The 27,546-nt window shown below is 34.2% G+C and overlaps 1 protein-coding gene across 1 annotated transcript in view; it reads left to right on the top strand.

Annotated features, from left to right (window-relative positions):
- The window catches only part of LOC148941110 (uncharacterized), a 153,987-nt gene that overhangs the window by 10,233 nt on the left and 116,208 nt on the right, over nucleotides 1–27,546 (top strand). Inside the window, exons 2-4 of the mRNA XM_089104098.1 lie at nucleotides 3,691–3,826; nucleotides 15,369–15,539; nucleotides 19,941–20,111. Of these exons, the coding sequence (XP_088960224.1) occupies nucleotides 3,769–3,826; nucleotides 15,369–15,539; nucleotides 19,941–20,111 (400 nt within the window). The 5' untranslated portion in view covers nucleotides 3,691–3,768. The remainder of the gene's footprint in view (nucleotides 1–3,690; nucleotides 3,827–15,368; nucleotides 15,540–19,940; nucleotides 20,112–27,546) is intronic.

Raw genomic sequence — 27,546 nt, 5'->3', positions numbered from 1 at the left:
ATATATATTATATTTATATGTATATATTTGTTTGTTGTCCTTTTTACTCATTGACCTATTATAAAACTGTTACTCTATGTGAATTTTGAGATATCTAGTTTAGCCTGAGTGAGATTACTGAATATTGGATAAAACATAATGTTAAATTAGTTAAAAAGTAACTTATTTGCAGTGCGAATAAATATTATATTTGGACATATAGACATAGACATAGACATAGGTTTATTAAGATCGAACAGCGTAGCCATGGCTAATTTATGTCGTCTTTACAACAATATGAAAAAAAAAAAAATACAAATAACACTATAAAAACAGTAAAACGTGAATTCAAATAACACTAAGTCTTGTTGTATGCTTCTACGAAAGAGGGGACAAACGTGTTTTTGTAGCGGTTGGTCCTGCAGACAGGGGGTTGTAGCTTCGACTGGGATCTGGTTCTTTGGTTAACAGGAGCATCAGGTGGGAGGATCAGTCTGTGATGGGGCGAAGATAGCAGTGACTTGCCGAGGGACAGGATCAGGGATAATCGTCTGTCGCTTAGAGATTCAAGGTTCAGTTCTTGCAAGAGTTTGTTGTTGTCGTCACTTCCGTTACCAACGATTATGTTAACAGCTCGTTTCTGCAAAGATTCAAGGTCATCGCAAAGATAGTGGGTGCTCTGGACAAAAGGTCCCCAGACAGCAACGGCATATTCGAGTAGAGGTCTCACATACGTAATATAGGCAGATACCTTGGCCATGTACTACGTATGGACAATCTCCGACTACCAAATGCAGCGCTCCATTGGCAGCCATCGAGTCCACGCCGCAGTGGCAGACCCAGAAACACCCTGCGTCGAACGTACTAGACAGATCCCCGCAACCTGCACGCATCAATCCAACCTCAGTGGGAGGACATACTGGCAGCAGCAAACCGGCGGGAAGATTGGCGGCTCCTTCTTGATGCCCTGGGTGCCTATGGAGGCACAGGTGGATCTAAGGTCTAAGGTTTCCAATTGTCATATTCATATTTTTCCCAAATGTATTTTCTTTCTCTAATGTATTATTTTCTTAATAACTCTGCTATGGTACCATTTCTTAATAAGCATGGGTAGTAGGTTTAAAATTTCTATGCAGATCGGGATAAGTTGATGGTCTGGTTAGGATTGGCTGACAACACTCTAGACCAAAAATTAGTTTTTCTGGATGTTTTTGAACTTGAAGGAAAAAGCTAGCCTTATAGGCCTATATCTCAGTCTTTTAAAATACAAATGTTCTGCTTCACATCACCTTTTTGAGATTGAATGTATCCATAATTAAGTATTTCCAATATTTAGATAAGTGAATCTAGTAGTACTTTTACTTCCCATGTCCAAGATTAGGCAGTATTTTTCAATTTTTGGCTCTTGTTTAAAGTGTATGTTCCTAATCAAGCTCCACTGTTGTCTATCAGTGCATTTGAAGTGATGGGTCTTAAATAACACTAAAATATTCAAGCTAATCAGCTATTTTGAAGAAAATTTAAACCAACCCATTGGTCAAGCAATCTGCTTTCTAGGTAATACAATAAACATTTCACAGAAATTTAACAGGTGGAGTGCTGACTAGCTGTCCGACTAGTGAGTATCTTACCCTAGCCCTAAGTAATATATTTTTATCTATTGTTTTCATTACTTGAATTGTCATTCATCTATTTATTGATGAGCACTTGTATTCTTAACCTTTTGAACTGCATAATAGTTAACTACCACTGAATAAAAAGAACAGCTAAACAAATCTATCATTGTGTAAATCATAAACTAAGATTTTGTTTTTGTGTAGCTTTCAGGTTCTAAAAAAATTTTAGTCTGTCAACATAGTCATCTTTAAGACTTAAACATCTTTTCAATGGGTGTTCCAGCTCCATTATGCTTTCTATTTTGAGCTCTGAAATATTCATCTACTCCAACAATCACTTCTTAGTTAGAGAAAAGTACCAGCCAGTAAATTTTTGTGTTGTAGGAAGGGATGAAGATCCAATTAGTCAAATCTAGATCATATTATGAATATTCTAGCACGTTTTAGTGCAAATCTCTCAATTTTTCCATTGCCAAGACACTTTTATGGACAGGTGAAATCCTGATGAGATTTGTTTTTTCTCCTGCAAGCTTTGTCTGCCTTTATGAATTTATTTTAAATCTAGTTAAAAGGTTGAAATAAAACTGCTAGGTTTTTGTTTTACATCTTTCAAGATAGTCCCTAATTTGATTAATGGCTCCTGTGGCTCAATAGCCGTTCTTAAAAAATTGGAACAAACACTCAAACTTTAACGTAAAGAGCAAGGTATCTAGGAGGGAACAACCCTTAATATACGAAGTAATTTGTGTTCGTTTTGAGTTTTAATGTTGCTCTTTACTTTTAGTTAAAAAAAATATTTTTTTATATTTATTTTCTGTTCTTTTTTGTCAAGTGATGCAGGTAAATCTAGTTCACCCTCAATGAAGTATACCCCCCTCCCCTTACGGGAAGCCCCTCCTTGGAAATTCCATCCAACTTAAAGTACCCCCCCCCAGTCAATTTCCCCCCAGACAGATCCATCCTTGCTGAAAATCTCCCCTCTACGTAAAATTCCTTGCAGATGGTTCAGCCTGAAAAACTATCCCTAGCATACTTTCATTAAAAAAACAAACAAACTAATCTCTAATTGGTTTCTCGATCACACCAGAAATGCCCCCTTCGTGGAAATTTTTTTCCAGGAATCAAAACACGCAGAATATAGCCCCTGGATATTTCCTCCAGAACATCTCCACACGCAAAATTGAGTTGGCAAAGAGAATATAAGACAATAAAAAAAAAAAAATCGTACAGGAACTCTGTCAAATCCCCCCAGTGTAAAATTTTCCCTGAGAAATTCACCCCCTCCCAAAACAAAATCCCTCCCCAAGGAAGATTTTCCCTATGGAAATCCACTCAAAGCACAAAATCCCCCCCCCCCCCAAAAAAAATGTCTATACTTCCCAATAACAAATACTGTATGTAAACAATGGGATAATTTCATAACTTACAGGCCTCTCCCCACAGTTTGTGGGGGGTTATTTTACATTTCAAGATATAGTTATTTGATCTTTAACTATACTGAACAAAATGGCTATCTCAAAATTTTGATCGGATAATTTTTGGGAAATAAATGGGCGGGGGAGGGGGCTAGTTGCCCTCCAATCTTTTTATCACTTAAAAAGGGCACTAGAAATTTTAATTTCATTTCAAATGCAACCCTTTCGCTATCTTCTAGGACCATTATTTCAATACGGTCACCCCTGGGGGAATAAACCTACAAATAAACACGCATCCATGATCTGTCTTCTGGCAAAAATAGCAAAATTTAGCATTTTTGTAGATAGGAGCTTAAAATTTCTACAACAAGGTTCCCTGGTACGCTGAATCTGATGGTGTGATTTTCATCAAGATTCAAGGTTTTGCCCCTATTTCAAAAATGACGCAATTTTTTCTCAGGCTCGTAACTTTTCATGGGTAATTTGATTAGTCTTATATATTTGGAATCAGCATAATAAGCTGATTCTTTTGATGTATCTATTGATTTCAGAATTCTGTTTTTAGGGTTTCGGTTACTATTCATTTCAATTATATTTTTATTGTTTTTACTTGTGATTCTAATGAGAAAAAGAATTAATTATCTGTTGGACTTTCTTTATTTTGGTTTTCTTCATTACAGTGACTATTCAAACTTGTTATCCCTTCAAAAATTAAAGATTTCAAATCATCAATAGAAGTAATTTATTCTGTGGCATGCATGACCATGGAAGCAATGGAGACAATTTATCTGGTTGATAATGTCACTGGTCTGTCAGGTAATTAGCAATTACGTTTATTTAGCCAAGAAGAGGTATGGATTATTTCCAATTTATCATTACTTCTTCTTAAAAATGGCAGTTAAAAAGTTAGAAACCGTAAAGTCCTCTAAATTGTTAAAGCTTTACCATCAGCCCTTAGAAAAAATGTAGGAATAAAAAAGTATAATGAGTAAGAATGTAGGTTGTATTTGTTTTTACTTCAGATTTTTCTGATTGGCAGCGAGGTTGAAGGACTAAATAGAGGCCCTATAATTTACAAGTGTTTCCCTGAAACCAACATTAAGAAAAATAGTTTTCTTCAGAAGAGCTACTAGCCACTCTTTGTGATATGTATGCATCATCTTCTTAGCAGAGGAAATGTACAGCCTCAGCTGAAAAGATGAGGTTGTACATTCATGTACAACCTCATGAAGTTGTGCATTCATCTTACAGATTTTGCTGAACTACTAAAGCTACTTACTTGGCTTTTCCTGTGTTGGCTGTTTTATAAAGCTATGTGCATGCTATAATAAAACCCACTTTAATGACTAACTGCTCGCAATCTACCATTTAGACAACATGCAACCTATACAAATATACTTATTTTATAACATCGCATTTCAATTTTATTTCATCACATTTCAATTACAGTAACATCACAGTTTCATACTATGAAACTTGATTTTGCTTGGCAATTAAATAAAACAAACAAGTTTTTTTTTAACTGAAAAACCGTTCATATACGGAATAATTTCTGTTCGTTTTAAGTTTTAATTTCGCTCCTTACTTTCAGTTAAAAAAAACATGTGTTTTTTAATTTAATTTCTGAACGTTTTTGTATTAATGCAGCTTTGATTTCGTCTCACCGCACATGAATAATTGAAAAAAAAGTTGCACATTAATTTTCCTTTTTTTGGCTGATTAGATTTCTCGAAATTTTGCTCTGACGTAATTTACGAATTAACTTAAGTAACGAATTTTTATATTCGTATGTTTTATTATGTATATTAGGGAGTTCGCCCCCTAGTCAATACCTCACTCTTTACGCTAAAGTTCGAATTTTGATCAAATCATAAACCCCTGAATCACAAAGGCTGTTTAATTAGAATAGATAGCTCTTTTGAAATTACTAAAAAAAAACACTAACGCAAAGAGCGAGGTATTGACTAGGGGGCGAACCCCCTCATATACGTAATCATTTCTGTTCGTTTTAAGTTTTAATGTTGCTCCTTACTTTCAATTGAAAAAAACTTTTTTTATTTAATTTCTTATCATTTTTTAAATTATGCTAGGAAATCCGGCGCCCCCTTCACAGAATTGTCCCTTCCCCCAATGAAGCATCCTCCATGGAAAGATTATCCTCCGTAACCCCTACTCTGACCCCCCCCCCCCACCAGAAAAAAATTCCTCCTGAAAACGCCTGTATACTTCCCAAAAACCAATACTATATGTAAGCAATAGGCGAAGTTTATAACTTGCAGCCCTTTTCCCGAGAACTCTGGGGGATTAAGTCAACCTCAAAGACATATTAATTATATTTTTGACTATGCTGAACAAAATGGCTATCTCAAAATTTTGATTGGGTGACTTTGCGTAAAAACTGAGCTTGGGAGGGGGCCAAGTTGCCCTCCAATTATTTTGGTCTCTTAAAAAGGGCACTAGTACTTATAATTTCCGTTCAAATGAGCCCTCTCACGATATTCTAGGACTACTGAATCGATACTATCAGCCCTGGGGAAATAAAAAAAAAAAATAATTTCAATGACTTTTATTGAGTCGTTTCTTGGTGATACCCAAAAATGTAAGACCTTTCAAATATCCAAAGTTGCCCCAACCACAGGGTGACTTTGGACACACATGGGTCATTTCTGGAATTCATTAATTAATGCTTGTAATAATATATTTACATTATATCTATTTTTAATTCAGATAATATACAAGTTAATTGTAACATTTAATTTATTTTATCATAAATTGGGCTAAATCAAAGCCAAATTCAGAAGCCAGATCAGCCAAGATCAGAGCTTTGGTGGTTTGTCCAGTTCCTCTTACTGAAACTGGTGCAGGAAGCTTCATGATAATGTCTTAAAAGTCAGTTTTTGCACAATCTCGACATTCAGGGAAGATGAGCTTCCCACCAGACCTGCAAAGGTAGTTTATTTTTGCTGCTCTGCCACTTATTTTTTCAATTTCGCCAACATAGTAAACAACAGAGCTTTGCTTCTTTCCCATCATACATTTTACAAGTTCAAAATTTCAACGAGAAAATTCTTTGTCAGTCTCAAGCCCACTGATACTTCCACTATGTAAAGACTCATCATCCAACTCGTTGCTGAGCTGCATATCTGTATCTGAAATGCTGTCTCTAGTTTCATCAGCAATGAATGAAACCGTTGACCTTTTCTTTTTCTTAGTGAGCCTTAGCTCAGTCTCTGCTTCTACTGGTTATTTCTGGCATTTCTGTAATAATTCTAGTTTTTCCTTTCCAGCAGTTTTTGTGTCGATACACTTGCATTTCTTGCCTTTGATATAGTCTGAGGCTTTCAGGAGTTCAGGCTATAGGCAAGTTTGGTATTGACCAATGTTGATTTATCAAGAAAAGAGATAAAGCACGAACTGAACCAGGGTGAGGATCATCCATATTGGAAGGATCTGGGGCACTCTGTTCACCTGGGTCTGGGTGGTTTGTCATTTCAGCAGACAAAAAGTCAGCTTCTGTGAAAACATCAGGATTTAAAGGCCATATTCCTGCCTTCTCAAAACCAGCTGTGATGTTTTGAGGATTCATATTCTCCAGAAAGGGATGCTTGCACAACTTAGCTGTTTCATGTATTGAAATTTCCTGACCAGGGTTTACTGCATTGAACTGTCAAATGACTCCCTGATAGCATGTTTCGATGGAAAAAAAATAAAAAAATAAATAAACACACATCCGTGATCTTTCTTCTGGGAAAAAATACAAAATTCCAATCTTTCTGCAGATACGAGCTTGAAACCTCTAAAGTAGGGTTTTCTGATACACTGAATTTGATGGTGTGATTTTCATTAAAGTTCTATGACTTTTAGGGGGTGTTTCCCCCTTTTTTCGAAAATAAGGCAAATTTTCTTAGGTGCTTAACTTTTGATGGGTTAGACTAAACTTGATGAAACTTATATGTTTGAAATCAACAGTTCGTTTTGAATGCAGTACTTTGAATTATACGCTATTTGTCAGCGCAATGACCTTTAACAATTTGTTAATGCCACATAAGATGAAAAAAAAATAGTAAATTTCTTTTGCCAATACAAAGGGTTCAGTTTTAAAGTACGACAAGTCCAAACGCACACTTTCGAGTCATGGGCTCCGAAAGCAATATGGTCAAGTTTGATAGAACAAATACGAACTGTTTGATAGAACAAATATAAATCAAATGGTGATTTAATTTAATCCATTAGAAAAATTAACATAGAAAAAATAGCCTTACAAATCTAATCTTAAGTGACAAACTTTGAAACAGTTTGTTTGAAAACATTTGGATATGGGGTTCTTTTGTCCATCCTAGTGAAGAACTTTTTTAGTCTGGTCTGAATTTAATGTCTGCATTCTATAAAAAAGACTTAGAATACTAAGCTTTAAATCTCAAGTGCTAGCAAACTTTAAAATTTGACTTTTCAGGGATTTCTCCTCAATAAGTAGGCAGGGTAGACTGGTGAACAATATGACATGTCTTCTCTGTATGGTCCAGTAATTGACTGTTCATTCTTTATATCTGGAGTAAATATTTTAAACTGGGATTTGATTCAGCATCGCCCGTTACTTTGGAGAAAAATTATAAGCCATACTTTCTGTAAAGAACAAGTGTTGACCTTGATGCACTTTACCGGCTATTGTTAAAGATTGCAAAAAAGGGTGTAAATGGTTCTGCAGATTTAGTAAATTTTACTGACACCCTATGTAGTCCTGCTTGATTAAAGAGAGCTATGTAATCTTGAACTTGGCCTAGTCTAGGCTATTTGAAATTCTTGTTAAATGTGGAACATTCGGAATTTGTGCCTCATCTTTTGGGATCTAGTTCAATCCTAAAGACTTAATTAGAACCCAGAGCATATTTAAATATGCTCAGAAAAGCTAATGCTGAATGACTTGTAAAAGCAAATGACTTGACAAGCTGACTTAGGTCAATATATACTAGGCTAAAAAGCCAAAAGCTAACGTAGGTTAATGTACCTTAAAATAAACATTCTTTTTTTTCTTATATAATTGATAAATGGACATTTTTGCGATATACAGCCTCAATTAGGAGAAAGTTAGTCGTTTATGTGTAGTGGAGAGGGAATGAAACAATGCATTTGAGGTTATTGACCCCTACAAGGCACATATATAGAGATACAAACGTATTTTTTACATGTATAGATAGCTTAATTATTCACTTTTCCTGGTATTTTTTCAATGACTTTTATCTTGGCGAGACCCAAAAATGTAAGACTTTTCAAATATCCAAAGTTGCCCCTACCACAGGGTGACTTTGGACACACATGGGTCATTTCTGGAATTCATTAATTAATGCTTGTAATAATATATTTACATTATATCTATATTTAATTCAGATAATATACAACTTAGCTATTTCATGTATTGAAATTTCCTGACCAGGGTTTAACTGCGTTCAATTGTCAAATGACTCCCTGATAGCATGTTTCAATGGTGCATGCACTGAAACATCAAGGGGCTGGAGATGATAGGAGCAATGGAGAGGAAAGGTTAGGTGGTAGATGTTGTTATCTTTGCACAAGGAAACAACTTCTACTGAAATTTGACTTTCATAATTTTCAAACAATGGTAAAATAGGGTCTTTTTTGCTGAGTTGGACCTCTTTTAAAAAGTGTTCCATTGAACAAAGGAAATTTTCCGAGGTTATCCACCCGTTGCACTGGTCAAAGCCAATGCATCCTGGCAGTCCGTCTCAATATATACTCTCTGGAGCTTTGACTCTTGGCAAAAAAAAATGACGGTGGAATTGTCTGGCGAGCTGCAGATATGAAGCATAGCATTGTGATATTTTACCCTCTTTCTGCGAACAAGGTCCGTGCCACCTGTTTTGTTCCCTTTTTAGCATTCAGCGCTGGGATCTGCACAACTGTGGTTACTCCTGTTTCGTTGTACTTCCTAATTAGACCAGGAGGAAAATGATACTTGTAATACAACTCCTGAATATTATGAAAGAAGGAACCAATTAAAACGGCATTAAAGCCGTTAGCACAATCCCGGCTTGTATTTTCAGGTTTTCTGTTGGACAAACTGGCGTTCCGCCTGATAAATCTTTTTATCCAGTCGATTCCTGCTCGCTCATCCAGTTACCAGCTTGACGGGAAATTGATTTTCAGTGTTATAGGTAGGCTAACTTTCTTGTCACATAGGGATTCAGTCCATCAGCAGTGAGTATTTTTCGAGGTATACAGCAAGCTCTTTCTCTTGTTTGGGAGTAAAAACTAGCTTAGTGCTCTCCTGAACACTGTCATTGTCATTATTGTTACCGCTAGCACCACTCTACTCTAAATCGTGTATTTTTGCCTTGTATTATTTCATGGCATCCACAAGAGTATTCTTCTTCATAGAAATTTTGTCTGCAGTTGGTCGGAAAGACGAATTCCCAATTAGGAATTGAGTAACAGTACACCTGACTAATTTTGGATTAGGAGGGCCACTCTCCTTTCGGATATAGTTGCAAACCATCAGTAATAGAAAATTATAGTCGTCAGCATCTGAAAAAAAAACAACACAGAAATTGCAAAGGGTATCTCGTGTGAATTTTTTGAATGAATTAGCTTAAAAACTTTAGACAAGAAGTCCAATGTACAGAGTCGCCCCGTGCGGTTAAAAAGCGTTGATCAAGTCAGTTAAATGAAATAAATTGTATATATCATAGGCAGCGCAATATTGCTGCCAAAGTAAAGAGCGATGTAGGCATAATGTATTTTTTTTTACCGTTAAAAAAAAAATTACCGTGGATTATCAGTTTAACTTACATATACTGATATTTATTCCTTAAAGTTTTAATGATTTTTCATTTATTAAAGTCAACAAAGTGAAAACCATTTAATTTTTTTTCAGTAAATTGCAAATTCTGTTCCAGTCTTGAGAAGGCATGGGGGTTGGCAGCTCTACTCATGTTAATTTTTTCTCATTTTGAGTTTTACTTGGTTATTTATTGTAAATCCTGTTCCTTCTGTGTTTCATTTAATTATTAATGGTGATTTGTGGTAGTTTTAAGCTTGGAAGATTATTTAACTTCATTTCTGCTCATTTTTGTTTGAAGCTCTTTACTTTTCTTTGAAAAACTTGTTTTGTGGGAAAAATCTTATGTGTATGCAAAAAATCGTCGATAAATCAATTAAATGAAGTAAATTGTACGTGGGGTGTTTTTTTAAGTAAGGTCAGTTTGAACATAAGTATACAATGAAAGATTATTTCAAAAAAGTAAATTTATTTTCATAAAGTAAAAGTAAATATACTTTACTGTATTTTTCTGTATAGTTGCTTATCATACCTCTCAATTAATTTTAAATTAACCTCTTCATAAAAACTTGCCGCTTGCTTCAATAACCATGAGTTCACTGCTGTTTCTACGTCATCTCCATCATTGTAACGGTTGCTACTGAGGGGGCAACCGGTTGAACTGGAGACAAAATATAGGTTTCGCATATCACGCCCTAATCGAAGAAGTAGAACATGGAATAGAAACACCCACACTCCCCTGTAAAGTTGACCACCAAACGCTCTCCCCCTGTGCAAATTCATGTCGTCGGTGTTTTGGAATAGGTATGGTGTTTTTTGGGTCAGCTTCATGCAAGGAGGAATCTCTATCAATGTCGAAGCATACTGTCAAACTCTCAGAAAGCTCCGCAGAGCGATTTAAAAAAGAAAACAAAAGAAATGGCATGCTGACAAAGGGAATTGTCCTTCTTCATGAAAGTGCAATATCTCACACTGCAGGTCAGACCCGCAGTTTGTTGGACAGTTTCGTCTGGGAAGTTTGATCAGGAAATGTATCAAAATCACAGATCAAGATCAGGAAATGTATTAAAAAATCCCGAAGTCCTGAAGTAAAAATGAAAAAAAGACGTCTTGAAATTTATAGTTTTATGTACAAATCAGTAACTTTCAACTCCAAAATCACATTTTGAAAACGTAATTTTTTTGTAGTGATGTGGGTAAATTTTTGAATGGAGAAACTAAAATCGGCGTTCAGGATTGAATATAAATAAGATTTGCCTGAGGGGGTAGCATCGCTGAATGTTTCATCCCAATATATTGCTCAGTCCTAAGATAGAAGGAATGGTGGGTTGTGAATCCCCGTTTAGCAAGTGAGTTTATTGTACCCAGTTTAAATGCGAAATCGGCTATTTTTGAAGGGCACGACCATATCTTTCAAAGACAATTACCTACTTGCAATCGTACGGGAGGGTTCCCCTGCTTGAACTTACAGAGTCACACTGCTGACTCACGAAGAAGACCAAGCAATTAGCAATACCAGATTTTGAACCCCTGCTCTTACGGACACAGGATTCGAGGTAGGCTAGCCACTCTGCCGTGATAATATTTCGATGATGAGATTATGCGAAAGCGTCTCCATATTATTCCAAATAAGAAGAAGAAGAAGAAGAAGGGGCGTCTATTGAGGTAGGTGTGTTTGCACCCTTCCACTAGATTTTTGACACCTTATATATTTTCAAGAGAGTAGTATTTTTATTGAAAAGTGGCGGTTTTTATTATTTCATTTTTTCCTTTGGTAAAAATAGAACATTTTTGTCATTCTAGATCTTCTGAAATATATTCTTTTTTGCGTCTTCAACTCTAAAATGGGAATCGAATGGTTTTTAGTGTTTTAACTTTTATGGACGAAAATTATAGTCCAATTTGCTGAAAAAGTGAGGCTTATTTGTATTCACAATTTACCATGGCAACTCTGATAAGAATGTAGTAGTGCCCTAGGTGCTTAATAACTTTGAAACTGCCAAAAGAAAAACAGTAGAAAATTACAGTTTTGAGTTAGGAATTAACTGTGTATTAAAATAAGATTCGCAAAAATATGTGGAAATTAAATAAACCTAGTTTGAAATGCAACTGAAATGAAACAACTACTAGACTTAGGTCTGTATTGAAAATTGTTGAATGTATTCAGTTTTCAAAAATATTGTTGGAAATAGTCCAAAAACATATTAAAATGCTTCCAGGGTTGGAACAACCCACCAGAGCCCTGGGGCAAGGGCTTTAAGTTATGCCTTGGGAGCATATAAGGTTTTTATGGAATGGGTGGTCGTATTAAATTCAGATGGGTCTCGTTTGATTTTAAATTGGAAGTTATACTGCTCTTTTTAAGAGTCAAAATGATTTGAGAGAAACCTCTCCCCCCCCTCTCCTATGCCAAAAATATCCCATAACAAATATCCAAACAAAGTTTTGAGACATCAATTTTTTCAGCTTTGCTGAAAGGTTGTCAGCATTGTTGAAAGTAGTATTAGTAGCAGTATGCAAATGGCAACTTTTTTCAACATCCCCTTCAATACACGAAGAAATTTTTAACTTAATACCATCAACCGGTCCTGAAGTATCGCTGATACGTCCTCTTGACAACCTATATGGGTATAGTGCGTTTCGATTTATTTCAATACAGTTACAATATTGCCCAAAATTTTCGCCTTAATACTCTTAGGTTTATTAGTAGTAGTAATAGCACCAGTAAATACAGTAGTCACTGTAAGAATACGGTTAATAGTATCAGCTTAATTTTAGTAGCAGTAGTCGTAGTAGCAGCAATAGTAATGGTAGCATTTGTTGCAGGAGTAGAAGCATGAGTATTATTATACAAATATTGTCTTTATTGGTTAGTACAACATCCCGCACAACAAGTGTTGTAAGTTTTAATTTCACATACGAAACTATTCCTAAGATATTGCTGATATGCCCATTTGACAACCTGCATACGGATGGCAGGCTGTCATCCGTACAACAGAAATATTCTCTGAAAATTTCACCTTCATACCTTCATGGTTTTGAGCCAGCTAGAAGACACTGTGTGTATTCATTTAATGCTGTTTCTACGGTTTCTGTAACTAACGAAAGGGCATTAAGTTGAAACTTTTAGGGAACGTTTAGGAGAAGCTTCATTTATACGAAAAACCTGTATGCATGCAGATATTAAAAGGGCATATAAGCACTATAGGGCACATAAGGCCACAGGCCGCGATGCTCTATCATAGCTAGTAATATCATTGATATTTTAATGGAGTTAACTTGATCGAAAATTAAAAGTTCTATTACCCTCTCAAGAGTCAAAAGGGATTGGAGGGCAATCATTCCTCCTCTTTATCTCATAGTTTTCCAGACACTTCCAATTTAAATTTTAAGACAGCCATTTTGTTCAGTATAGCTGAATGGTCTAGTAACTATATCTTTAGGGTCATTGGGTTGGTAAACCCCCCCCCCCCCCCCACAGTTATGTAATTTTCCCATTATGCTTAAAAACTAAATTTTGTTTTAGATTTAAATTAAAACACACTGTTTGTATGTTGGTTGCCAATAAGACATCTCAGGAATATACCAAGAACGACTGAGGGTATTAAGTTGAAAATTTCAGGGCTACTTCTATTACTACTTCTTTTCTTAAAATTTTACTAAATCAAAAGACCGTAAGTGTATCCAGGCTGTGAAACAGCATAAATATAATTTTTTGGGAATGGTGTTTACTTTTATTTATCAGGTCAACTAGAGGATGTATATGACTAAATTAAACACTACTATTTTTGTCATGATCTTCAAAAGAGTTTATGTTGTTAAAAATTGCTGAAAAAGTTTCTCCGTGACACAAATAGCAGAGCAAACTACAGGTTCTTAAAGAAAAAAAAAACCTGAAAGATTAAAACTATTATTTTCTTTTTCCCTGAAAAAGACTATGTCAATATAAAACGAACACAAATTAACAAAAAAACTTTTCCCCAAAATAAGTTTTCAAAAAAAAAGGTATGAACACCATTAAACCAAAAATGAACAAAAATAGAATAAAATAATCTACCAAACATACAACTACCACAAATCAATATCAATAAATAAATGAAACCCAAAACAAAGATAAATTAAATTAAATAAGAGAGTCAAACTCAAAAGGAGCAGAAATTAATATGTGTAGGGTTCAAAAACTCATGCTTTCTAAAAGCCAGAATATAATTTGTACTTTACTGAAAAATTCTTTTAAATAATTTTACTTTTATAACTTTAAGAAATAAAATATTAATTAAGATTTTTAGAAATAAATATCAGCATATGTATATTAAACTGACAATGCACATTTTTTTTCTGTAAATACATTTGATTTTTTTTTCAGTAAAGTACAAATTTTATTCTGGCTTTTAGAAAGCATAGGGGTTTGAACCCTACTCATATTAGTTTAGATGGGAAATCGGTTATTTTTGGAAGGCCGGACTATATCTTTCAAAAACAATAACCCTACTTGCAATCGTAGGGGAGGATTCCCCTGCTTGAGCTTACAGAGTCACACTGCTGACTCACAAAGAATACCAAGCAACCAGCAATACCAGAACTGGAACCCCTGCTCTTACGGACAAAGAATTCGAAGTAGGCTAGCCACTCTACCCTGATAATATTTCGTACATGGTTTTTAATTGACTAATATTTAAGAGCTAATATTAAACTATGGAGATAATCCTGGATATTGGAGATAAATTTATATAGGTATTCACTCTTGATAATATTTTACACAAGATATATAACCTATGCTTTCATCAGGCACTTCTAATGGTTCTGTAGTGGCGCAGTGGGTTTGATCTCATGTTGGTTAAACGGGGCCCAGGGCTCGAACCCAGCTGTAGCAACACACTGCAGGGCCCGGAATCTCATTCAGGTGATGAGAGTATGCGAAAGCGTCTCCATATAAATCCAAATAAGAATAAGAAGGGACGCCTGTTGGGGGTAGGTGTTTTTGCACCCTTCCACTAGATTTTTGACAGCTTTTATGTTTTCAAGAGAGCAGAATTTTTATTGAAAAGTGTTGTTTTATGTTATGTCATTTTTTCCTTAGATAAAAATAGAACATTTTTGTCATTCTAGATCTTCTGAAATATATTCTTTTTTGCGTCTTCAACTCTAAAATGGGAATCGAATGGTTTTTAGTGTTTTAACTTTTATGGACGAAAATTATAGTCCAATTTGCTGAAAAAGTGAGGCTTATTTGTATTCACAATTTACCATGGCAACTCTGATAAGAATGTAGTAGTGCCCTAGGTGCTTAATAACTTTGAAACTGCCAAAAGAAAAACAGTAGAAAATTACAGTTTTGAGTTAGGAATTAACTGTGTATTAAAATAAGATTCGCAATAATATGTTGAAATTAAATAAACCTAGTTTGAAATGAAAGAACCACTAGAATTAAGTTTTTATTGAAAATAGCTGAATGTATTCAGTTTTCAGAAATATTTAATGTTTTATCAAATGTATAGCCTACTGAAAACACCGTATGTGCTGGCCTGTCGGCCCCTTTGTAAATTAATGTGTGTTTTTTTTCAGAATTGGAAGATGTATCGCCTACTAATAATGCACATCTGAATGGGAGCTCGTGTTCTGTGCCGCCAACTGAGCAAGAACACGATCCTTTGGTTGGTTCTCCAAGAACATCCACAAAACTTAAACCTGACTTGGATCCCCTCAGACCAGACTCAGCTAGTAGCAAAATTATAGGTATGTTGTAAAACACATAGAGGTGCATGTTGTCATCTCTTACTAAAACCTAAGTTCTTTCGGTAAGATAGAGAATTGAACAGAGCAGGACTTGATACAAACAGAATATTGAAAAAGAAAGAATCCAAAAAATAAACGGTAAAGCAGAAAACAAAAAGAGGATAAAATTATTGTGCGAGTGGCTATTAGCGTTCTCATTCCTTCTACCGTTTAGCTATTATTATCTGTATGTGTTACCGCAAACGGGTCATTTTTGAACTTTTCTATGCTGAAACTGAAACAGATAATATTCTAAAAGGTTTGTTTACACAAATTTATATCATCTTAAATAGAATTTGATTTTCGCATGGTCCTTCAGAAAAAGCCCTTTCTATCCACAGAAAAGTAAGAGAAAATATGTAGAGACTTGCCTCATGGTAAAATTAGCAGTTTAGCTCTTCTAACCCCTCTCAACCACTCTGTGACTCTTATGTTTAAGGTTGTATTTTTTAATTTGTCTTGTTTCTTTTGGAAATAAATAGGGTTTTATATGATGCTAGCAATGGCATATTTAATATCAGTAAAAGAAGAAGCCATACTTGATTCATGAATTATATAGATTCAAAGGAGACGTGAAATTTCTATTTCGATACGGCTGATTAAACATAAAACCAACAGAAATTAATACTAACATTAGAAGGGCTATCGCCTTCTAAAAGTCTCTAAATGATCCTGTGCCATTTGCTTTTATTGAAAAAGTTATCAATTTTGAGAAGTTATTTTATTCGTCGAAAGATCAACAAAAAAAGGGAATAACCTAGTTATTTTGGAAGATCTAATTTAAATTTTTAATATTAGAAATTTAAAATAGAATTCTCAGACTTGTGTTCATGTATTGGAAAGTCTGGTCCGATTCCCGAAAGAGTTAAGAAAGGCTGAGTCTTATCACCGTTGCAGCTCCTCACTGTAATTCACTATATATATAAAAACCTCTCAATGTATTAGCCTGAATGCAGTATCCTTTAAAGAACTAGTAACTCTTTAAAGAACTATTAATTTAGAAAAACAAAGTTTTCTGAGGGAAGTAAAGAGCAAAGTTGAAACTTAAAACGGACAAAAGTTATTACTTCACTGCCTATATAATATATATCTGTAAAACTAGTACAATCAAACCAACTAATTATGTTTCCCCATGTTTCTAGGATTCCCGAAGTTTCAACTTGGTTCTTTACTTCCCTCGGTAAACTTTGTTTTTTAAATTAATCTTTAGCTCGTTTTCGAATAAAATTTAATGTAGAAACAACGCCGCCATGATCTTTTTCATTTATACGGAATAATATCTGTTCGTTTTAATTTTAACGTAACTCCTTAGTTTCATTTGAAAACTTATTTTTTAATATAATTTCTAATCATCACCGATCTAGGGGAGATAAGATATCTCTAGAAAATACTGCTGACAACCTTGACAGCTACGAAAAACTCTCAGTTTATAACAAAAAAGTTTATTATCCATACTTTACAGAACAATACATGTTTTTCCGGAATGTTTGTTTTTCGATGAACAAAATGCTGTTTTTACTCGGCCGACTTCGCCTGAAAAAGCCCAGGGCTTTATAAGTCGCTACTGATTAGCAGAAACTAGAAGGCTACTGTAACAAAAGAGAGCTGTTTAAGGGCTCATTTAAAAGCTTATTTTTATACCTAATCGCTTTTTATAAATTTGACTTTATAGCACATTCCCACAAAGTGCACGTTCGGTTGTTTCCTCCATTTTCTTTTTCAAATGAAAATGTGCCTTTTCCAATAAAATGACCAAAAAAAGGTGTTTTCTAACCTAGCTACGAACAAAAAACTAAGGGAGCAAGGATGTCCCTTCCCCTCAATTACTGCCGTTAAAACTAGCACACAGGGTTCATCGCAGAGTGAAGTTTGAAGGTTCAATTCAATACTGTTTATCATTCAAGCTTAATTTTTGGGAGATTATTAGTTGAAAAGCTTTTAGTTTTAGTTAATTTGTTATCTTTTACTTTTAAGATGACTAGGCCATTTATGAAACTTACTAAGAGGGTTTGGAGGGGGAGTATATGTGAGGGTTTCGTATAAATCCCCAGTAAAGGGCTTTGGACCATAATTATTGCTATGTTACCGTTTTAAACCTCTAATCTCTTCCACTTAACAAGTGACAAGAAAATTGCCGTTTTTAGTGCTATATGGGACTTATGGATGGTAAAATTGATAAAAAGTCCGTAGTTATGAGTAATAGCTTTAAAATTAACCTTCCCGGGACAACCTTTAAACGAGTGCATCACACTTGCAAAAATAGTGAATTATCTGAAAAGTGATCATAAGAACCATGATTTAAAAAAAATCCAAGGAGGAACCCAATGCATGAAAATATAATTTGAAGTCCAGCCCTGTACTAACAAAACCACTCCTCTAATAATATAATTTAATATATTGGTGTTTGTAGGAATTTAATTGAGTAGCTTATTAAGGGGGTGTGTGGGAGGAGGAACGTGTGGAAGGTGTTCTTGCAAACGTCCGGTTAAGGGTTTTGGACCATAATTATTACAATGATACCGTTTTATACTTCCAAGATTTTCAACTTAAGAAGTGGCACCAGAAATGTTATTTTCAGTGCTATATCTCACTTACGAATGGTAGAATTGATAAAAGGCACGTAGATATGACCAAAATTTTTCAAATGAGCCATTAAACATCACTCGAAAAAGTTCTAGTAGCCCACTAGCCCCGGCTTTTTAAAAAGTGCCTTTTTCGTGCCATATGGGACTTGCAGATGGCGAAATCTATAAAAAGCACTCAGATATGAGAAATAGCTTTTTACTGAGCCATTAAGCGTCTCTCTATCATGTTCTGGTAACCCGCTAGGCCTGCTGAAAAAAACAACAACAACAAAACGGGAGAGATCAGTGCTACCGATGATAAAAGTGATTTTCTTTGTTGTTCAAGGAGGGGGACTGTAATTTCCCTGATTTAGGTTTTCGACAATGCTGATTCCAATGGTACACTTTTCATTTTGATTGGACGCCATTTCCGAGGGGTTTCAGGCTTTTTCTCGAAATAAATATAAATTTCTTTTCGCAATAAGCTTTTACTGTTAAGACGAACCGAAATAATATTTACCATTCATGAGTCAGTGTCAGACGGTATTTTTTTTACTAGGCAGTTTTTTTCAAAACTTGTTTTTTAACTTTTAGTTACTATGGGTTGCGGTTCGCTCTTTACTCGATTGCAGCTACTGCTGCAACCATAATTGTTACTGGGAACGGATTTTAATGCCTCTAACGATTCCTGGTAACATATAAAATCGAGATGGAGGGGTAGTCGAAGAATATTTTTCTCCTTGCTGTTCAAGGGGGGGGGGGGGTACTGTAATTCCCTTATAGATGGTTTTCGACCATGCTGATTCCAATGATCCACTTATCTTTTTAATCTGGCGCAATTTTCGAGGAATTTCAGGTTTTTTTAAAATTAACATTAGTTTCTTTTCGCAATAAACTTGTACTTTTAAGATTAACCGAAATAATAGTTACTATTCTGGAAGCAGTGTCAGATAACAATTTTTTTCTCACCGGGCAGTTTTTTTTTTTTTCAAAACGCTTTTTAACCTTATGTTACTATGGATTGTGGTTTGTTCTTGGCTAGATTGCAGCTTATGCTGCAACTATGATTCACAATCCGTAATAGTTTAGACAAGACAGAATATAGCCTATATTTTGAGCAGGGGTGTGAATTGGGGATGGGTGTTTTCGCATCCTTCTCCTAGATTTTTGACAACTTATATCTAAAACAGAGTATTTTCATTTAAAAGTGTCGTTTTTTAATTTAATTAAAAAAAAAAAAAACATTCTTGTCGCTCTAGATTCTGAAAAGTATGATATATATAACTCTAAAATGAGAATCAAATGATTTTAATGTTTTAACTCTTTCATCTTTGAGAAATATATTCATCTGTGTGACTTCAACGCTAAAATAGGAATCGAATGTTTTTAGTGTTTTAATTTTTATGGACGAAAATTATAGTCCAATTGGCTGAAAAAGTGAGGCTTATTTGTATTAACAATTTACCCTGGCAACTCTGATAAGAATGTAGTAGTGGCCTATGAGCCTAATAACTTTGAAACTGCCAAAAGAAAAACAGTAAAAAATGATAGTTTTCAGGTAAGAATAAACTGCAAATTCAAAATAAGAATCGCAATAATATGTGGAAATTGAATAATCCTAGTTTGAAATTAAAGCGAATTGAAAGAACTACTAGAATTAAGTTTGTATTGACAATTGCTGGATGTATTCAGCTTTCAGAAAAATTTACTATGTTGTCAAATTTATAGCCTTCTGAAACCACTGTATGTGAAGGCCTGTTGGCCCTTTTATAAAATAATGTGGATTGTCTTTTTTCAGAACTAGAAGATATTTCGCCCACTAATAATCCACGTCTGAATGGGAGCGCACGCCCTGTGCCGCCATTTGAGCAAGAACACGATCCTTTCGTTGTTTCTCCAGGAACATCCACCAAACTTCAACCTGACTTGGATCCCCTAAGACCGGACTCAGCTATTAGCAAAATTAAAGGTATGTTGTAAAACACATAGAGGTGCATGCTGTCATCTCTTACTAAACTAGGATTCTCTCGGTAAGATAGAGGACTGAATAGAACAGAAATTGATGCCAACAGAATGTTGAAAAAATAATCGATAAAGCAAAAGCAAAAAGAGGATAAAATTATTGTTTTAGTGGCTATTACATTTCTCATTCATCCTACCTTTTAGCTGGTGTTATGTGCACATGTTACTACAAACTAGTCATTTTTGAACTTTTCCGTGCTAAAACTGAAACAGATAATTTTCTAAAAGATTTGTTTAGACACATCTATTCATCTTCAATAACAATTGTTTTTCGCATCTTCCTCTAGCAAACGCCCTTTCTATTTATAGAAAAGTAATAGAATATATTCAGAGACTTGCCCCATGGTAAAATTTACAGGATACCTCCCCTAACCCCTCTCAACCTTTCTGCGACTCTTATGTTTAAGATTTTAGTTTTTAATTTGCCTTGTTTCTTTTTGGAAATAAACAGGGTGTTATATGATGCTAGCAGTGGCGTATTTAATATCAGTAAAAGAAGAAGCTATACTTTATTCATGAATCTGCTAGATTCAAAGAAGACTAGAAATTTCTATATCGACAGGGCAGGGCAGGTCAAACTTAAAACCTACAGAAATTGATACGAATTGCCTTCTAAAAATTTCTAAAGGTTCCACTGCCATTTCCTATAATTGAAAAAATTATCGATTTTGAGCAGTTATTCTATTTTGTAAGGATAAAAAAAAAATCAAATATTCTAGTTAGTTTGGAAGATCTAAATTTGACTTTTAATATCAGAAATGTAAAACGGAATTCTTAGACTTGTATTCATGTATTGGAAAGTGTAGCCCGATTCCCGAAGGAGTTAAGAAAGGCTGAATCTTATTACCGCCGCAGCTCGTCAGTGTAATTAACTATATGTTGAAAAAGCCTCTCAATTTATTAGCCTGAATGCAGTAACTCTTTAAAGAACTATTGTCCCTGGGAACTGATTTCAATGCCTCTAATGATTCCTGGCAACATACCGAATTGAGGTGGTGGGGTAGTCGAAGAATACTTTTTTCCTTGCTGTTCAAGGTGGGGGACTGTAATTCCCTTATAGATGGATTTTGCCTATGCTGATTCCAATGTTTCACTTATCTTTTTAATCTGACGCAATTTTCGAGGAATTTCAGGCTTTTTTCTAAATCAACATTTGTTTCTTTTCGCAATAAGCTTTTACTTTTATGATTAACCGAAATAATAGTTACCATTCTTGAATCATTGTCAGATTTCAGTTTTTCTCACCAGGCAGTTTTCTTCAAAACGCTTTCTGACCTTATGTTACTATCGGTTGTGGCTTGTTAGTAGAGGAGGGGGTACCAGCCCCACGAGTCACCCCTGCTGCCACCTACAATTTAGTTTAATGCTGACGGGACATAATTTATTCAAGGATTATCGATCGAGTCTAATGTGGGTGTGTCAAGGTCAATCGATCTGTTGTTGTTGTTGTTTGGCCACGTGTAATGGCATGAGGAGTGATTTACATAATCGATGGGGGAATTATTGATTCACGTGGTCCTGTCACGAGTAGCACCTGTGAACTTGATTTACATAATCGCTAGGGGAAATTATTGATTCACGAAGGGGTGAATTAAGAAACAAACATGGCTTCATTGTTGTTTGGTTAGCTTAACCTGAGAAATTGATTTACATAATCGCTAGGGGAAATTATTGATTCACGAAGGGGAGAATTAAGAAACATTAAGGCTTCTTTAATCTTAGGTCTGAGGGATAAACGTTCTTTAGGTCAGAGAGAAAAATTAATATTCTATTTTTAAATAGGGCTTCATTGATCTTTAGTGTCAGGAATTATAATTGACATCAATTGTTATCTTGGAATTATGCGGGAGTCTAAAGAGATAGAAATTCTATTTTTAAATACGGCTTCACGGAGCTTTAAGTCGAAGAGATAAAATGATATTCTAACGAAACCCTAATAGTTTAGCTAGGAAAATTTATGAGATGAAGAGATTAAAGTAGGAAAGGGTTTCCTAGAAATTTGAAATGCGTTAGCGCAGAGATGCCAAACAAAAGGAACACGCTGAAATTACGTTTAGGGATTATTTGAGCGAAACGGTTTTAGATATTTTATGGGATTATTTCGGCGAAACAGTTAGAGACATTTTGAAAGAAGATTTTAGGAAAAGTTTTAGAAGAGAATTTGAGGGTGAAACTCTGTGGTCGTTATAATACACAAGTTCCATTTGAACAGTGTTGTGAGGTCCTCTACCCCAACCCCAAAGGGTTCCGATCCCCACCCCAACCCCGAAGGAAGCCCCCGGTACTCAAAGGCCCCCAAGCTCCCATAGAGCCCCAGCCCCCCAAACGCCCTCCTCAGACCCTCAAAGCCCCTCCTCTGGTCCTCAAAGGGCCCCCGGATCCCCAAAGGGCACCCCCGGGCCCCCAAAGGCCCATCGAGCTCCCAAAGGACCAACGGGGTCCCAAAGGCCCTACACCGGTCCCCAAATGTCCTCCAGGCCCCCAACTGTCCCCCCGGACCCCAAAGGCCCTCCCCGGCCCCCCAAAGGGCCAACCGGCTCCCAAAGGACCAATCGGTCCTCAAGTGTCCCCCAGACTCCCAAAGGCCCCCCCTGTGCCCCAAAGTTCCTCCCCCGGTCCTCAAAGGTCCCCCCCCGGGCTCCCAAAGAGCCACCGGCGCCCCCAAAGTTCTAGTTCAACTTAAAAATTTATCAAAGAAGTGAAGAAAATTTAAAGTTCTATTCTGAACTTTACCAAAGAACACACTTCAATTCTATTTTCTCCAGAGAAAACAAAAATCTTCCACTTCAGTTCTTTATTTCACAAAGACATATAGAAATTTAAAGTTCAATTCTAATTTTTCGATGGAAGATAGAAAAAGTAATACCATACTTGTGAATATTTTCACGGAAGATAAAAAGTTCTAGTTCAATTTAAAATTTTCTCAACAAAGTTAAGGAAAGTTCAAGTTCTCTTCTGAACTTTACCAAAGAACACACTTCAATTCTAAATTCTCCAGAGAAAACAAAAATCTTCCACTTCAGTTCTTTATTTCACAAAGACATAAAGAAATTTAAAGTTCAATTCTAAATTTTTCGGTTGGAGATAGAAAAATTAATACCATACCTGTTATTATTTTCACGGAAGATAAAATGTTCTAGTTCAATTTTAAATTTTCTCAATGAAGTGAAGAAAAGTTCATGTTCTCTTCTGAATTTTACAAAAGAAAAAAATTCAATTATAATTTCTACCGAGAAAATAAAAATCTCCCACTTAAGTTCTTTATTTCACATAGACATAATGAAATTTAAAGTTCAATTCTAAATTTTTTCGGTGGAAGATAGAAAAAGTAATACCATACTTGTGAATATTTTCCCTGAAGATAAAAAGTTCTAGTTCAACTTAAAATTTTCTCAACGAAGTGAAGAAAAGTTCAAGTTCTCTTCTGAATTTTACTAAAGAACACAATTCATTTCTAATTTCACCAGAGAAAATAAAAATCTTCCGCTTCAGTTCTTTATTTCACAAATGACATAAAGAAATTTAAAGTTCAATTCTAAATTTTTCGGTGGAAGATAGAAAAAGTAATATCATACTTGTGAATATTTTCACGGAAGATAAAAAGTTCTAGTTCAATTTAAAATTTTCTCAACGAAGTGAAGAAAAGTTCAAGTTCTCTTCTGAACTTTACCAAAGAACACACTTCAATTCTAATTTCTCCAGAAAAAATAAAAATCTTCCACTTCAGTTTTAAGTTCCCCAATGAAATAAAGAAATTTAAAGTTCTATTCTAAATTTTTAGATGGAAGATAGAAAAAGTAATACTATGACAATGATTGTTTTCCATGAAGATCAAAAGTTTCACTTTATTTATAATTTTTCTTAAATTCAGTTCTGATTTTTCTCAAAGAGATGAAAAATTTAAAGTTAATTTCTAAATTTTTTCTCTAGAAGATACGAAAAGTTATACTACGATTGTGATTATTTTTCAGTGAAGATAAAAAGTTTCACTTTAATTCTAATTTTCTTAAGTTCACTTTCCGATTTTTTGCAAAGAGATGAAAAATTTAAAGTTCTGTTCTATGATGATAAAAAGTTTCACTTTAATTCTAAATTTTCTTAAATTCAGTTCCGACCTTTCTCAAAGAGATGAAAAAATTTAAAGTTCTGTTCAATATATTTTCTCGGAAGAAGAAAAGTTCAACTTCGATTCTGAATTTTCTCATTGAAAATGAAATAAGTTATTGATCAATTTTATTTTCCCAAAATAATATAAAAATTTTCCACTTCACTTCAGATTTTTCTCGAAGCGATTAAAAATTTAAAATACTAGTCCAAATTTTTCATAGAAGATACAAAAGTTCAAGTTCTCTTCTGAATTTTACAAACAAACACAATTCAATTCTAATTTCTCAAGAGAAAATAAAAAGCTTCCACTTCAGTTTTATGTACACCAAGACATAAAAATTTAAAGTTCTGTTCTAAATTTTTCTGTAGAAAATAGGAAAAGTTATACTATGTTAGTGATTATTTTCCATGAAGATAAAAAGTTTCACTTTAATTCTAAATTTTCTTAAATTCAGTTCCGACTTTTCACATAGAGATGAAAAAATTTAAAGTTCTGTTCCAAATTTTTCATAGAATATTGGAAAAGTTATACTTTGATCGTGAATATTCAAGTTCTCTTCTGAATTTTATCAAAGAACACACTTCAATTCTAATTTCTCCAGAGAAAACAAAAATCTTCCACTTCACTTCATTATTTCACAAAGACATAAAGAAATTTAAAGTTCAATTCTAATTTTTCGGTGGAAGATGGAAAAAGTAATATCATACTTGTGAATATTTTCACGGAAGATAAAAAGTTCTAGTTCAATTTTAAATTTTCACAACGAAGTCAAGGAAAGTTCAAGTTCTCTTCTGAATTTTCTCAATGAAAAAGAAATTAGTCATTGATCCTTTCTATTTTTTCCAAATAATATAAAAATTTTCCACTTTAGTTCAGATCTGTTTCGAAGAGATGAAAAATTTAAATACTGTTCCAAATTTTTCACAGAAGATAAAAAAGTTCAAGTTCTCTTCTGAATTTTAACAAAGAACAAACTTCAATTCGAATTTCTCCAGAGAAAATAAAAATCTTCCACTTCACTTCTTTATTTCACAAAGACACAAAGAAATTTAAAGTTCAATTCTAATTTTTTGGTGGAAGATAGAAAAAGTAATAGCATACTTGTGAATATTTTCCTGGAAGATAAAAAGTTCTATTTAAATTTTAAATTCTCTCATCTAATTAAATAAAAGTTCAAGGTCCCTTCTGAACTTTACCACAGAACACACTTCAGTTCTAATTTCTCACGAAAAAATAAAAATCTTTCACTTAAGTCCTTTATTTCACCCGGACATAAAAAAATTTAAAGTTCAATTCTAATTTTTCGTTGGAAGATAGAAAAAGTAATATCATACTTGTGAATATTTTCATGGAAGATAAAAAGTTTCACTTTATTTATAATTTTTCTTAAATTTGGTTCTGATTTTTCTCAAAGAAATAAAAAATTTAAAGTTCTATTCCAAATTTTTCATAGAAGATAGAAAAAGTTATACATTGATTGTGAATATTCAACATGAAGATAAGGAACTCTAATTTAATTCAGAGTTTTCTCGAAGAAGTGCAAAATGTTCAAGTTCTCCTATCTATGGCTAAGTTTGCTAAAGACAAGCTATTTTCATGCGAAAACCCACAAACTCAGAAGTAAAATGTTCAATATTGCTTTAGTACCTACAAACTTATACTAAATATTAATAAATTTAGGCAGAGGTTCAACTATCCATGGCTAAGATTGAGAAGGAATAGATACTCTAAATCGGAAATCTACAAAATCAGAAAATATGTTTTATGGACATGTATTAACTCCGCACGTAGACTAATATGTTGTGTTTTTATGCAGAGTTTCAACTAGCTATGTCTAAGTTTGCTAAATAAGAGCTCGATTCGCGCGAAAACACACAAAATCAGAAAAAATTTCAAAATTGCTTAAGTACCAACGCAATTAGGATAAAATGAAGATATTTATGCAGAGTTTCAACTAGCTATGGCTAAGTTTGCTAAAGACAAGCTATTTTCTTACAAAAACACACAAAATCAGAAGTAAAATGTTCAATTTTCCTCTAGTAACTACACAATTAGACTAAAAATGAATATATTTATGCAGAGTTTCAACTAGCTATGGCTACGTTTACTAAAGACAAGCTATTTTCTTGCGAAAGACACAAAAACAGAAAAAATGTTCAATGTTCCTCTAGTACCTACACAATTAGACTAAAAATTAAGATATTTATGCAGAGTTTCAACTAGCTATGGCTAAGTTTACTAAAGACAAGGTATTTTCTCGCGAAAACACACAACATCAGAAAAAATGTTCAATGTTCCTCTACTACCTACACAATTAGACTAAAAATGAAGATATTTATGCAGAGTTTCAATTAGCTATGACTAAGTTTTCTAAAGACAAGCTATTTTCTTGCAAAAACACAAACAAAATCAGAAAAAATTTTCAATGTTCGTTTAGTACCTACGCAATTAGACTAAAAATGAAGGTATTTATGCAGAGTTTCAACTATCTATGGCTAAGTTTGCTAAAGACAAGCTATTTTCTCATGAAAACACACAAAATCAGAAAAAAAAGTTCAATGTTCCTCTAGTACCTACGCAATTAGGCTGAAATGAAGATATTTATGCTGATTTTCAACTATCTATGGCTAAGTTTGATAAAGACAATCTATATTCTTGCTAAAACACACAAAATCAGAAAAAATGTTCAATGTTCCTTTAGTACCTACACAATTAGGCTGAAATGAAGATATTTATGCAGAGTTTCAACTATCTATGGCTAAGTTTGCTAAAGACAAGCCATTTTCTTGCAAAAACACACAAAATCAGAAGTAAAATGTTCAATGTTCCTCTAGTACCTACGCAATTAGGCTTAAATGAAGATATTTATTCAGAGTTTCAACTATCTATGACTAAGTTTTCTAAAGACAAGCTATTTTTGTGCGAAAACACACAAAATCAGAAAAAATTTTCAATGTTCCTTTAGTACCTATGCAATTAGGCTTAAATGAAGATATGTTTGCAGAGTTTCAATTAGCTATGGCTAAGTTTGCTAAAGACTAGCTATTTTCTTACAAAAACACAAACAAAATCATAATTAAAATTCTCAGTGTTACTCTAGTACCTACAAAATTAGAGTAAAAATAAAGATATTTATGCAGAGTTTCAACTAGCTATGTCTAAGTTTACTAAAGACAAGCTATTTTCTTGCAAAAACACACAAACTCAGAAAAAATGTTCACGTTTACACTATTGCATAAACAATTAGACAATATATGAATATATTTATGCAGAG

This window comes from Artemia sp. Qi Xiang Cuo, chromosome 18 (genome assembly GCF_049724085.1).
Source record: "Artemia sp. Qi Xiang Cuo chromosome 18, ASM4972408v1, whole genome shotgun sequence".
Classification (NCBI taxonomy): domain Eukaryota; kingdom Metazoa; phylum Arthropoda; class Branchiopoda; order Anostraca; family Artemiidae; genus Artemia; species Artemia sp. Qi Xiang Cuo.
This window is presented reverse-complemented; position numbering and strand designations above follow the sequence as displayed.